The sequence below is a fragment of the Rhinopithecus roxellana genome, chromosome 2, assembly GCF_007565055.1.
Source record: "Rhinopithecus roxellana isolate Shanxi Qingling chromosome 2, ASM756505v1, whole genome shotgun sequence".
NCBI classification, from domain to species: domain Eukaryota; kingdom Metazoa; phylum Chordata; class Mammalia; order Primates; family Cercopithecidae; genus Rhinopithecus; species Rhinopithecus roxellana.
The window spans coordinates 108173902-108189169 of NC_044550.1; the positions used below are offsets into that span (position 1 = coordinate 108173902).

The 15268-nt window shown below is 40.2% G+C and overlaps 1 protein-coding gene across 20 annotated transcripts in view; it reads left to right on the top strand.

The window, feature by feature from the left end:
- The window catches only part of SORBS2 (sorbin and SH3 domain containing 2), a 380804-nt gene that overhangs the window by 300573 nt on the left and 64963 nt on the right, over window positions 1-15268 (top strand). For 9 of the 20 annotated variants that reach the window (XM_010377962.2, XM_010377963.2, XM_010377971.2 and 6 more), the window contains 6 exons: window positions 73-108; window positions 3716-3854; window positions 8047-8219; window positions 12925-12991; window positions 13807-13851; window positions 14969-15158. In XM_010377962.2, coding sequence (XP_010376264.2) covers window positions 73-108; window positions 3716-3854; window positions 8047-8219; window positions 12925-12991; window positions 13807-13851; window positions 14969-15158 — 650 coding nt within the window. Of the gene's footprint in view, window positions 1-72; window positions 109-3715; window positions 3855-8046; window positions 8220-8249; window positions 9025-12924; window positions 12992-13806; window positions 13852-14968; window positions 15159-15268 lie in introns of those variants that run through there. The other 11 variants (XM_010377968.2, XM_010377969.2, XM_010377977.2 and 8 more) reach the window with 3 other exon arrangements.

The following is a 15268-nucleotide window of genomic DNA, read 5'->3' on the forward strand; positions in this document are numbered from 1 at the left end:
CAAATTGCAAAAAAAAGAGGTACTTTTGTTAATTGGATAATTTATCTCTTATTATTTTTTCCTCATACTCAGCTTGGAAATCAGAACTTACCTGCCAGTGTGTTGGAGGTAAATGCTTCACAGACACACAGACAAACCACACCAGAAGCCTCTCCTCCGTGCCCTCCTTCCGTGGTACCTTTGAACCGAGCCACTTTTTCACCAGGCAGTGGCACCAGCTCAGCATCACTTAGCCTTCTGCCACCCGATGGTTTGGGGTCTTCACGTCTGCATAAACCCCACAGCCTTTCCCACTGCTTATACAAACACCTGCTCCCAGCTCCTGAAAGCCTTATCCACAGCCATGACACAGGCTCTCTGACTACAGACTCCTCCCTGGCCGAGCACTCCTCCCGCTCGGAGAGTGAGTCCTCCACAGCCATGCTTGAGGAGCTGCAGATTGGTGACTCTGACACCACTGGCCGTTCTGAGACACCCTCCCCCACCTGGGGTCAGAGGTCTGCTGTGACAGATGGCACCACCTTAACCACCCCTGCGGCCACGCATGTAATTATTCTGCCTTTCTTTGCCTCCACCATTTCCTTAAAAGGACCGATTTATTGTGCCATCTCATTTTTCAGCTGACATTTTCATTTGCATAGGTGTTGATTCCGAAACCAACTCTGTGCCATCTGTCAGGGAAATCATTCGTCATCCTCATAAGCCTGCTTAAGGCTAAAAAAGTCACTTATATTCTCTTCATTCATTTTAAAATTGCTTACAGTTACTCTAAAATGGTTACTTATGGTTTCCCCTGTTACTGTAGCTGATGAGTTGTACGGTGATTTGCCTTGTTAGATAAGCATACATCACAATATGTTACGATCGTAGGGAAAGTCTAAAATTTTTCAAAAAATTTTAACCCAGTATTAATACACGTTAATAGTTTTTCTCACACACTCACATTAATGTGTCCTGTGTGACTCTTCTATAACCTTGTTTCTCACATAAATGATTACTGACTGCATGAGGCTAATTTTTCTTGCTCCTCCTTCTCTAATAGCTACAACTTTTGAATTATCTGTTGTCCAGGAGTGAATGATGTTGATAACCTTATCTACCTTTCAGAAATTTAGCCGTATGATTTTTTAAAATTATTCTTCCTGAGCCATTTCGGGATAGAAATTTATGAATACATTTTTAAATTTTGTATATCAATAATTTGTCTTTCATGTATGCAATATAAACACCTTTTCCATACATATATTATTTAAATATATCTATGTGATAAGCAATCCCTAATAAATGATCTGTGAATGGCTAAAATGTTTCAAAAATTTTTGGCCCAGATTCTGTATTGCATATAATGTCTAAGTAATGGCTTTCATTTAAGAGGCACATAGCTTCACGCAAAAAAAAAAAAAAAATGGATTTTTTAAAATTGATATTATAATGAAGTTCCAAACAAGCACTGTCATAGACAAAATTTTATTTGTGCTGCATAGTTTTATGTTCTATCAAGCTCATAAATCTGCATTTTATGCTCAGAGAAATGTTATAATAAGCCATATGTTTTTTAAGACACTGCAATTTACAAAAAGTAAAAGATGCTTTTTTTGGTAATAGGATTTAGTACTCCCCCAGTGGCTGGGTCTAACACTTTGCATTCAAATGTTCCATTCAGAGACTGGCTACAGAGGGAGCCTCGTTTTCCAGGCCTAACCCCCTAGCGAGTCCCTCCCTGCCGCACGGGACTAGCCCAACCACAGGTGCCAGGAGCACCGCAGGTGTGGGTTCCTCCCATGCCTTACTGTGCTTCAAATTGTTCTTAGCTTTTAAAACTTTACAAGGACCTTTAACCAAAAATATAAGGCAGTGAGAGGGTATCAGTCTACCAACTAACCTGTTCAATTTTCTGCTTTTAAGACTTTACAGGAGACTGTCTTATATACAGTCTTGTGGGCACAAGCAGAGCTACTTGTGAGAGAAATTAATTGCAATTATCAGTTTAAAATTGCAAATAAATTATTCGTGACATGTTTTTCCTAATAAGGAATTCACTATAACAATACAGTATTTTCTAAAATGCTAATGATACTATTGTATTCGTAAAATCCTGATTGGTTTAACACAATAAAAGAATACATATACTCTCAGTGTTTACTTTTTTAACCCCTAGTCAATATTATTGAAACCATCAAAATAGGATTCAGAGCAAGTTTGTAAGTTTAGTAACATAGTTAACCTGACGGTTTTTAATAAGGATTCTTTGGTTTTTAACATTGATTATAACATGTTATAATACTATTACAATGATATTGACAAAGATCCACCAAACTTAACTTGGGCAAGGAAGTGAAAATGTTCTCAAATCATTCATCAGAGGTACATAAAGGCTCTGAAGATTTGGGTAGGCCTGTGCCTCACACTTATCTGAACGTCCAGCTTTCTCCAGGGAGCAGGTCCTCAAGATGTGGCTGGTTATGATAGTAATTTTTCTAACAGCTTAGAGAATTACTTAATCAATAAGTGTAAGGCTTGTAATGAAATGTTTATTGATTTGGGGACATAAGTGGTGTGGCTATACAGTAATGAAATTAGACTTATTCTAAGTCATTTGAAAACCTATCTGCTTTAAAGTGAAATCAGAGAAATATGCAGTTACTATATCTGTTTCAAGCCTGTGTAATAGAAGTTTGTTTTGTTTTAAAATAAGTAGAAAAGATTCACAAATTATGGTTCTTTATCTGTGTGCCTATGTGTGTTGTGTGTATTTAGTTATAATTTTAACTAAACGTTCTTACTAATGTTTGATCTTCTATGCATGCATTGTGTGCGCCCTGTAATGGTCAGTACCGTGCTGTGGGTAGACAGGCATGCTTGATAGTCCTGAGCTCGATATCTGTGAACTAAGCCGATTCAGTTCCATCAGAATAGATACCTGTTGAACATCTACTCTGTCATCAGCACTAGGCTGCATGTTATATAAAATATTAAAGAAGCATGTATATGACCATCTTCAACAAGAAGCTTGAGATACCATTGGGGTTATAAAATACTCGGATATGAAACAATCAAAACAATGAATAATTAAGAAATCAAACAGAGATTGATGAAGTGCTCAGTGAGGCTGAAGTAGGGAGAAGCCAGTGGTTGAACATGCCTTTCTGATCCTTTACCAGATATTTGATCCTTCTAGAATAGGTTGCTTCATGATATATACATCCAAACAACTGGATTCCTTATGTTATTCTCCTGGGTCTGGAAACATTGATTCACTAGAAGATATCCTTGACTAGGTCTGAGAACCAATCCCTTGCCTCATGTCAAAGGACATCCATGTCAATGCTGCATGCGGAGCAGCACGACAGTATTCTGACCGCTGATGTTCTGACTGTCAGAGCAAAGTTGTCCTCCACGTTGACTTGCTACTGACTCCTACTGATACCATTTGGCACCTCTGTTGGCAGAGTGGCATGCCCGCTAGTCAGCCACTTTCATTCTTCCTAACCACTCCCTGGGTCCTCAGATACACAAGAGAGTGATTTTCAGAAATAAGGGACGAGAGAGAAGGCAAAGAACATACCATGTCCTCTGACCTCAGTTTTCAAAATAAATAAGAGCTTGGCAGCTGATTACTGCCATGTGATTGGAAGTCTTTTATTATCGCCTGATGGAATGATGTCTGCAGGGAACTATGTGCTAATTTAACTCGATGGCTTTGCACTTTTCCCAGAGCCAGATAACAGTGAATGGAAACTCTGGAGGTGCCGTGAGTCCCATGAGTTACTATCAGAGGCCGTTTTCCCCCTCGGCATATTCTCTCCCAGCCTCACTCAACTCCAGCATCGTCATGCAGCACGGCACGTCCCTTGGTAAGTAATTTGCTCACCCTGATTTCCGTGGCAACCTCAATATGGCAAGTACAACCACAGGAGAAAAATATGCGGCATCAAGGTGAGGCAGGGGGTGCTCAGCACTCCACTGTTTCATGACCCTATCCCCAGGGAGAAACTGGGGCAGAGGACCCAACATGGGAGAAAATGGGCACCATGCTCTTCCAAGACAATGACTCCACCTGAGCCTGGAGTGGGCACTTAAATGTTTGGGGTGGTGGAGCAGAAAGAAAAAGAAGATGGTTACTTAGGGTAAGGGGGTTTGTGCCACTGGAGGACATGAATGCAGGCTTTTCCACTAGGGCAGCTTGTTCATCTTTGGAAGAGTTTCCACCGTGTCCACTGTGGACTATTTCCTGGGGTCTATATAAGGGAGAATCGTTTGACAGTTGAAACAGTGTAATAGGAGGACAGGCTGTCCTGCAAAGCAGTGACACAGTCATCTACTGGCTCACAAAGGAGGAAACCACCGTTCAAACCAAGGCTGGGAGACCTGCAGTCAGGGATATGGTAGCGGGAAGCCACGCAAGAGAAACTTAAGAGTTCCCTTAAATGAAGGTTCAGTCATTGTATAGAGCAATCGTTCTTAACCCTCTGAGGACTAGGAATTCAGTAAAAGACAGAGCTCTCCTCCAGAAAACAAATGGACATACGGACATTCATAAAAACTTGTAAGTAGGTAATTTCATGGGGCTCATGGACTCTCTGTGGCCTCCTGAGAAAGAAGCTGTGCTATACAGTGATAGAAATGCTCTTACATGGTAAAATATATTAGGATAGTTCAGAAAATAATGTGATAAATACTTTTTTTTTTTTTTTGAGACAGAGTCTTGCTCTGTTGCCCAGGCTGGAGTGTGATGGCGCGATCTCCGCTCACTGCAACCTCTGCCCCCTGTGTTCAAGTGATTCTCCTACCTCAGCTTCCCGAGTAGCTGGGATTACAGGCACCCGCCACCACACCCAGCTAATTTTTGTATTTTTAGTAGAGACAGCGTTTCACCATGTTGGCCAGGCTGGTCTCAAACTCCTGACCTCAGGTGGTCCACCTGCCTTGTGCTGGGATTAATCCCAAAGTTCTGGGATTACAGGCATGAGCCACCATGCCCAGCCCATAAATATTTCTTAGTTTGTAAAAATGTAACTTAAAAACCTAAAATATCAAAAAGCAATATGAAATTGAACTATCATAGGAATTCAGGCTGAACAAGTTTCCATGAGGTCGACCTACTAGGAAGCTTCTAGGACAGCAGGGAGCAGAGGGCAGTTCTCAGGACCGCAGGACCATTCTGCACCTCCCCGAAAAGGAGAGGCCTGGTCCTCTGGCCACAGGGGCCAGCAACGGAGGAAAGAAACTAAAATCTGGGACTTGAACCACTGTGTCTTCTTTGACAGCCGACAACACACCTCCTTCCCCAGCACTGACTCAGTATTAAAAGGCTATGATGTTGTTTGTTTATTCAGGGACATTTTATGTCAGCATCCAGCATACGCATGATGGAACTCAACTTCTGAGGTCAACCAAAGCTCTCTAACTGTAAAACTTTAAAGGTAGCCATGGGGCTTATTAAAGTCTAAATATATCTGTGCCTTCACCGAGGCTATGCCTGAGGATCATCTGTGAATCCTACAATGATGTCCTTTTAGAGTTAAGAAAGTCAAACTTGCTTTTGCCGACATTTTGCCCTTAGCAATCAGCCCATAGTGTAGTATTATAATGGAAGTCCATCATATCTAGATTGTTTAAAATGGAACTATGCATTTACACACATATGAAGTAAAACTTGACAATTTATTCTAGCCATAGCTTTTTCCCAAATAATTATTAACACAGTCTGACTCTGTCTCATTGCCTGTCTTAGTGAATGCAGTTTTGTCCCCATCCCCATCCAACAAAAAATATAAATACTTGAATGTAGATAGGCTTTGATTTTAGAACATATTGATAAGTAGAGTTTTTACATATAAAACATTCTACGTGGAAAGACATTCCACATGTAAACATTGAACAAATTCCAGCTGGCCAGTGCTGTGATAGGTCTCGGGGGATATGTACATCTACCTGGCCCTAGATGAATTTTGTATTTAGTTTAGGACAAAAGATTGCTAAGATGACAGCTAGTAGACTATATATGAGAATAATAAAATAAAGGGCTAACTTCTATTGCATAAGGTATGGGTTCATAGAATGCAATGGATCAGATGTGAAGGCAGACTTGATTCTCCTTGCTTAGAGTAGGACTTTGCACGTGCTGGTGTTCAAAAAACAGTTGCTGCTGATAAAAATACTAGTATCATGGCGGCTCACTCAAGTCCTTTTTGGAATTAAATAGAAAGTCAATTAGTGTCACATGTCTCATTGTGTCTTCATAAGGACTAGCTTGAATGTTACTTTCACATTCAAGGGGCCATTAACAGGCGGAAAGAAGCTACAACCCGGGACTTGAACCACTGTGTCTTCGTTGACTGCAGACAACACACCTCCTTCCCCAGCACTGACTCAGTATTGAAAGGCTATGATGCTGTTCGTTTCTTCGGGAACATTTTATGTCACCGTCCAGCACATAAACTGCGCATAAAGCAGTTTTATAACTGGCCTCACCCATTCTTCATCAAAAAATGTATTAAAAATACCTTTCTGACACAAACTAAATTGAAAATAGTCATAATCATAGTAATAGCAGTTACAAATGTTACAGTGGATTTTACCTTAGAGAGATCTGAATTGTAATTACCCTTATATTGATGAGTTAAAATTTCTTAAAAAGCTTACTTATGGTCGGGTGCTGTGACTCACGCCTGTAATCCCAGCACTTCGGGAGGCCGAGGCGGGTGGATCACGAGGTCAGGAGATCGAGACCATCCTGGCTAACATGGTGAAACCCCTTCTCTACTAAAAATACAAAAAATTACCCAGGCTTGGTGGCGGGTGCCTGTAGTCCCAGCTACTCAGGAGGCTGAGGCAGGAGAATTGCTTGAACCCAGGAGGTGGAGGATAAGACCACGCCACTGCACTCCAGCCTGGGCAACAGAACGAGACTCCGTCTCAAAAAAAAAAAAAAAAAAAAAAAAAAAGCTTACTTATGATATTTTATACACATTTTTCATGAAAAATATATTTATATATTATATATATCATATACACATAATGGTATCAATGAGTCCCACCCTGAAACATGAGAATTCTTTTCATTTCCACCTTAAAGGACTTTCTGAGTGGCAGTCCTGACAAACCATGACATAAGGAGTAAATACAAAGTGTCATTCTCTGTCACCAACATTTTCAATTTAATTGCAGAAAAATAGAAAGGCATATTATTAATTGTACCAGAGGAATGGTAATAATGTTGATTTTTAAAAATATCTGTGAACTAGGAGTAAATGGACTATATACTGCATGTCTGTACTCTGTTGCTTCTGAAAGTATTCTAGAAGTTACTAAAAACCATGAAGAACTTGATAAGCCTCATCTAAATTATATCCTTAAGGCAGTTTTTGTCGTCAAAAAGTAAAAAGTCATGGTTTTTTATATTTTAAGGTAAAAACGCACATAGGAAATCGTACTAATAATTTTAAAGCATTTATTTACTCATAAGCTTTCATAACCATAGGCTTGGATGTGAAGATTTTTTTAGGTGATTTTTGGTTTTGCTTCATTTTTAGGAAATCACTGTTACTGACTCAGCAGTTATATCTTTGTCTAGAAATACATTTCAAAACTTGTAAATAATAGTAGTTAGCAGTATCACAAGAATAATATTAATGTAAATGATGACCTGAGGGAAATTACTAAACTTGTCTCAGCTCCTGCCCCTCATCTATAAAACTGGTTCTTGCTCCCCCTCTCCTGCCCTCCCTCAAAGATTACTGGAAGGATAAGAAGAGATAATGCATGTAGAGCACTTCCTAACTCAGAGGCTTCCAGACGATCATGTAACAAATGCCCTTCTGCCCCCAGCCTCCTTCATGGAACGGTGAGGCCCTTGCCGGTATAGGTCTGTTCCCCACACACCTACACAGTCTCCACCAGCTCCAATGGAAAGAAAATGAGTTAAAAGGGATAGTGATGGCAATATGGACTCTGTGTTGCAGTTGGCATAAATATACAAAACACCATGAATTGATGCTTCCCTGTGCAATGAATACATTCCATGTTACCAAATTTTCTGTACAGATTCCACAGGGACGTATCCCCAGCATGCGCACTCTCTGGATGGCACCACCAGCAGCTCTATCCCCCTGTACCGATCCTCTGAGGAAGAGAAGAGAGTCACAGTCATCAAAGCCCCGCATTACCCAGGGATCGGGCCCGTGGATGAATCCGGAATCCCCACAGCAATTAGAACGGTAGGAAATGCCAGCGTGTGCGTCTGTCTGGGGCTGGGCACAGACTCCACAAAGGACGGATTGTCCATGGCTTTGCGCATTCCTAGGGTCTTATATAATGAGGATTGCCCTCTGTGCCATCCGAGTTCTCATGAATGTTAGGCTGTGTGTGGCAGAGAAAGAAAGCTGTCGATGGGAGAGAATGACACAATCTGTTTTTCTATTTGAATGAAACATCCTGAACATTGCGATTTTGTTAAATGATAAAACTATGTTGTGTGGTTTAGTTTGCTTGTTTGTTTTTCTTTTACCTTTTACCAAGGAGGCTTAGGGCAATAGAGACAAAAGAGAAGGAATGAGACAGTGAAAATTCTTTGGCTGCATTGAATTCCCACGTGCATTGCAAATAAACCAGTGATGTATTCGTTTCTTGAAATGGATGTGTGTTAACACCGGGGGATTGGGAGCTGTGATTTGGGAGTTGGGAGGTGAGATGATTGGAGTGAAGAGAGTTAATGTCATGGAAAGGAAAAGCTGTCTGAAGAAAAATACACATTTTAGTGTCCCTCTTCAGCCGTGCCTGCTGAGAGCTCTCCTGGGATGATAAGTGAAAGTGTTTGGGTTTTTTTTTAAGTTTTAAAACTCTGCCAAAGCATTGCTCAGTGTATCTGGGCAGCCCCTTCCGGCAAAACGCAGCAGTAGCAGAGGCAGCTTCTGAGAACCTGGGCAGGCAGCAGCTGGCTGACCAAGTCCACTGGAAGAGAAGGCTTGTGCCAGCCGAGAGAAGGAAGCCGGGGACAGGATGAGAGCAACAACACCTTTGCAGGTGAAGCTGGGGGCCCCGCGGGGAGGGAGCACGGCTGCATGTACTTTGAAGCAAAACCCGTGCAAAGCTGGGGTGTGGCCAAGAGCTGCTCCCCTGGAATGCAGACCTGGGCAGCCACGACAATAAGGGATAGAGGCAAAGAACAGGAAAGAGATCAGGAAAAAAAAAAAAAGCCGTGGTAAGATTGGAAACAGTCAAAAAGAACTAACGATAAAGTGTGGGGATTTTCTTCTCTCCTTGACTTTACATTTTTATATGGGGATTATGTGTTTTATATACAGACAGAAGAGTTTAAAATGGATTCTTCTCAGCATCTGTATTACAACTGGAAGCCAAAAAGTAAATCTGTACAGCAGTTACTGGGGTTTTAGACTCATTAGATTGAGGGAATGTGACTAATTATGATGCTCTAACAATCTGTCTTGAAACTGACAATTGCCATATTTTATGTGCCAAACAAAAGTTCAGGGATTATGACCAATATTCTTCATTTTGTGATGATTACATGTTTCTGGTTATACGTTTTCTTGTTCATTTTCCTTGTAAGATTTCTGACTCAAAATGGTTAAATTTGAAACTTTCTTCTAATTATGTAGAGATAGACAGTCAGACAGATACGGTGTCATTGGTTTTGTGTAATTGACACTTGAGGCATAGTATAGACAAAACTAAGAAGCCCTGATTCTATGTACTTGTAGATTCTGTCTGAGAGGATTTTATCAAAGATAACTGAGTATGTTTTTAAGTCAGTAAATGATACCTAATGAGCATGCAAGCCTGGTCCACGTTTTTATCTATTATAAGACATAATTTCCTTAACTAACCAGACTTTGTTTGGTTAGTTTCAAAAGGAAAAACTGAGATGCTAGAGATGGTTGATGAAAATTAAATCATCTTAAAATTTTTTAAATGTTTATCCACTGCCAAATCAAAAGCACATCTAGGTATGCATAAGCCAACACACTACACATTTAATACCAGTTTCCCTTCTATAAAATAGAAAACACAATATAACCAATGCAGAAGTTCCTTATAAGGAACTGTAATTTTTATGCATAATTGTCCTCTTACTTAGACCTTTAAAACTTGACAAAGAAGGTACAGGTCTATGAGGACTCTCGTCTTACACTGACTATACAGCCCTCCCGAGCACATCCCCTTGTTTAGCTGTGATTATAAATGTCAAGTCAGGCTGTCTCTGAGCCACAGCAGGCCAAGACTCTCCAAGGTTGTTTTTCTTTCTCATGTGTGCAGAAAGTAGTGATGATCAGATTCAGTGTATTTGCGAAAGGTGGTACTGTCGCATTGTACCATGCTGTAGGATCATTTTAGACAGCCAGCCTATGCTGAGGAAACAGAATTTTGTAAAGTCATCCAGAAACTCTAGAAAGCCAGGAGTCAACAAACAGTACTTTTGAGCTATTTTAACGAAGGCAAGCAGCCCTCCAGATTGCCCTCTCTCATGTGACCTAGGACATCTATGTGAACCTTTTACTGCTGTTCTTCAAAACAACAGAAATCGCCAGGGCTCAGCTCCCATGAGATTGTGCCATTAAGGCCAGCTAGTTAAGTGAAATACAAGATTCTTTTCTTCTACTTCCAATGTAACACTTGATTGAGTATTTTCAAAACTGAAAAGGAGAAAAAAATAGAACAGAGTCACTATATACTGCTATGTAGAAAATATGTCTTTTTTTTCTTTTTTGAAATCTCTGCATGTTAAATTGATGTAGAGTTCCGATGTTTGGAAAACTGTAGGAATGTAAAACTTCAGGTCTATTCAGTCAAGGTTGTAGAAAAAACTGCATAGTGAATTGCTAGTAGCTGTTTTTCATGCAAAGTGATTTTACATACAAAAGTAAACTTCCTGAAATTTGAGTAGACTGTTTTCTTATTCTGAACCTTAGGCATAGCAATCTCTATGATGGCATTTACAAAATTTACAAAAGGAACTTTAAATGCTGAGAGTACTTCTTTCAGAAAGGGACACAGAGTTTTAATATTTTATTTTACCAGCTTCATATTTCCTTTGCCAACGGGGCATTTTCTGGCCTCTCTGTGCTCACCATATAAAGCTAGCAGATGGCATCACTGTGAGATTCTACCTGATACAGGCCCTCCAGCAAGTGAAGAAAAAAAACCTGTCTGTCAAGATGCATTGCCATATACAGTGATAGAACTCACTTCATACCCTTCCTTGTTGCCTTGTTTTCCTTGTCCAGGAAAACATTTTTGCACAATGTTACGTTGTATTTTCTGTTGCTTTAGTACCGTAAAAGAAATGAGGTTTAATGAAAGAGAAATCAGTCCTTTATAAAAATAAACTTTCTTCAAAGATACATGTTTAGCAACTTTGAGCCAGCAAATAATAGATTCTTGCTTCATCACTGCAATCCCTTCCACCATTTCCCATCCTTTGACTGAATATTCCACCAATAACCTCAACTATGCCATGGAGAAAGAGCCCAGAATGAAGAGCTGACTCACAACAAAGTCAAGGGGCCCTTAATGTTAATCTGTATTTGGGGTGATTTTCAGAATAATATACTCCCAGAGGTCAAAATAAATTTAGATATAGCACAAAACCCATAATGCCCAGATGAAAAATGCAGTGACCACATTTCTGGGGGAAAAAAAAGATCAGGCAAGAAAATCCAAACCAAAGCTCAGTCTAATAAGTATAAGAATACTTTTGTATCAGTCCTAACGGAACTTTTTAAGTCACGAGAGCTGTCTTGGAAAGTCTGGTATATTTAGTTACTATAAGCAGAATGGTGAAGCTTGTTGCCCAGATAGCACTAAGAGAGTTGGGGTAAGATCTTACCAAGCAAAATCTGTGAGTATGATTATAAAAGCACGTGTCTACTTTTACGGGTGTAACAGAAAGGCAGAGTTCCATCCAAGAGGCTATCTTCATTCATTATTTCATTCTACAAATATTTGTGGTTCCCTAGTGTTATTATTGAGTAGTTATTATATTCTAGGCATTGTTCTAGGCCTTATGTAGACATCATCTCATTCAATTTCCATAACAATCCTAGGACTTAGATATAATTATGTCATATTAGAGAGGAGAAAACTGAAGCTCAGGAAAGTTGACATGACTTGCCCAAATTCGTATTGCTAGGCTGTATTAAGCAGCAATTTAAGGAACCAAGATTCGAATCTTGGTTCAAGATTCTACATTAATTTCATCTTTCCACTATAACTTACTGCTCCCCTCAAGTCCGAAGCCTGGATCCAGGAGGACTTCTACTCTCAAGGAACTTACAACTTTAGCAGAGCCAATGTTGTATATACTTTATTATCATATTAAAATTTTTGAAGCAATATCTACATTCTTAAATTTTCTCTAGGACCCTAGGATGCCTACTACATTCTCTATTTCAGTAACTTAGACTAGTAAATAGCAAATTTATTTCTCTAGAGCCAAGCTGATCAGAATACAATTTGAGTCAAAAATATTCCCCAGTTAATTCTGAAAACACCGTCTTGACAGAGCATTCAATAAAAAGCATCTAAGGATAATGATCATTATCTACCAAAAGGAGTTAAGCAATTTATTACAACAACAACTTTTATTAAATGAACTTTATATAAATATATTGGTGCAAATATCAACTCTCTAGTGCTGGGCACAGCTATAATTTGAAAAAATAAAACTATTGCATCTGAAGTTCCAATTCAGCCTAAATTCAAACACAAGGTAATGTATTTACAAACTGCACACATAACTAAATAAATTGCTGAAATTGTCACAAAGCCATAGTAAAGAGTCAGAACATTTTATCACAGAATGGGACTCTGTTATTAAGAAGATAAAATAGAGAAATGAAAACACTGAGGCGCCATGTTGATCAGAAGCCAGTTTGTAACCATTGGACGCTCTGTTCATTACAGACAGTCGACCGACCAAAGGACTGGTACAAGACGATGTTTAAGCAAATTCACATGGTGCACAAGCCGGGTATGTTTGCTGCTCTGCTTTCTGATCAGGTCCTAGTGGGTTGAAAGGGGTACACTCATCTTTTGTATAGGTTTGATTCATATACAATGTCAAGACCCCAGCAAACTCCACGTCCTCTTTCTTTTCAGCATGCGTCCTATTCTTTCTATCACCCCTCCAGTGACAGATCCCTGTGCCTCTGCCTACCACCTGAGCTGCCAAGGAGCCTCCCCATGGAGGACAACCAGGCACTCTGGCCTCAGCCTCCATCCTCCCCTGTCCACAGTCTAAATTGGTGTGTTGCCTGGTAAACAGGCACATTGTTCCTCTGCCCACCCCTGTCTGCTCTCATCAAGAGAGTGAGTCTGAGCAGGTCTGCTTGAGCCTGCTCTGTAGACAGGAGAGCACTAAAGCACTTGGTAAAGGAAATTCGCGATGCAGAGCAGAGAGGGTTCTGGGGAAGCGAGGACAAGGGCCTGACTCTGCATGCCATGAGGAGGGCAGCAAGATGAATATGTTACAGGCAAAAAAGGGCAGTTTGCAGAGGCCTGTGGTGGCACGTACCTGTAATCCCAGCTACTCAGGAGGCTTAAGTGGGAGAATGGTTTGAGCCCAGGGATTGGAGGTTTGGAGGCTGCAGTAAGCAATGATCACACCACTGCACTCCAGACTGGATGACAGAGGAAGACCCTGTCTCAAAAAAAAAAATGGCATTATGAACTAGGAAAAATACATTGCTTTTCTAACAAATTTCTGTTGTTTCACTGAAGTTCTGCTGTCTCATTATGCTTTGGTGGCAATCTGTATTACCATAATGTTTATGTTTCATTTTCTAGATGATGACACAGACATGTATAATACTCCTTATACATACAATGCAGGTAGGATGGCTTTCCTTGCTTGCAATGTCTATTTTATGCTCAGCAATGTCTGGAAGAACCACACAACCACCTTTTTTACCCTTCTGTTTGAGCACATGTTTTCAGTTCATATATTAGGAGGATGACTTCTTTTCCTTTCTCAGAGCATGCGTAACAAAAGGATTGACTTTTCTCATGGAAATGAGAACTAATACTGGTTTATCTCATTCATTCCCACTGTTGTTTATTCTCAGCTTCAGGAATGTTTAACCAAAGTGTGAAGGACAGGCTGAAAGGACACACTGTAACCCACGGTACAAAATAAGATAAAGATCTTTTATCAGCAAAGAGAATGATTCCAATTGTGTAAGATCTTTCAGATACACTTCACCAAAAACAAGTCAAACAAAGTATTCGGTGACCTTGTTCCTGCTTTTAGCTCCAAAATGCAACCATTCATTGAAAGATTTTAAAAATCCCCCTTGGCGGGGCCACTTTTCTGACTCAGAATTGCCAGTGGTCATAATGGAATGACTTCAGTTCCAGGCATTGCCACTTGAATTGGCGAGCATGGGTATCTCCTGCAGGGATCTGCAGGCTGGAGGGAAGGACCCCTGAGAAATGCTTTTCCCTTCATCACTTTCTCCGAATGTTGCCTCAGGGGATTCTGCCCAGGCCTTCTCTCCCTGCCCAGCCACAGGCTCAGGACAGGTGCACAACTATTTTTTTTCTTCTTTCTTTAGACCAGGTTCTGAGGTTTGCACTGCTCCCCTCCCCTTCAGCAGCTGCTTAACTATTTTCTTAGTGTATACAATTGAAGAGAAAATTTGCTGAGTACTTATCAGTTTATTCCCAGTACCAGTCTGAATTATTACTAGTTCTGAAATAATTGACAAAGATTTACTGTAATCAGGGCTTATGTACAGAATAAATTTGTAATTAATAAATTAATGGAAATTAGTAAATTAATATTAATAAATTTAAAAACCTATCTTCTAATGTATGCATGATGAATATGCTTATTGATAATAATTTCTATGCAATTATTGGCTATTTCGAGGGGGACACATAATTTAATTCCTTTTTAAGAGGTTATTTGCTTCTGCTTTTTGTCTACTTTTGTTTTTTGTCATGATAGGTCTGTACAACCCACCCTACAGTGCTCAGTCACACCCTGCTGCAAAGACCCAAACCTACAGACCTCTTTCCAAAAGCCACTCCGACAACAGCACTAATGCCTTTAAGGATGTGTCCTCCCCAGTGCCTCCCCCACATGTTCCACCTCCAGTCCCACCACTTCGACCAAGAGATCGGTCTTCAACAGAAAAGTAAGGCTTTCCCCCCCCCAGGGTGGTCTGTGTTTAGCTTAGGATAAAAACAAGGCTACATGGCATTCAGCAGAAGAATCAGTGCGCACGTCACAGAGACAGTGTATGTA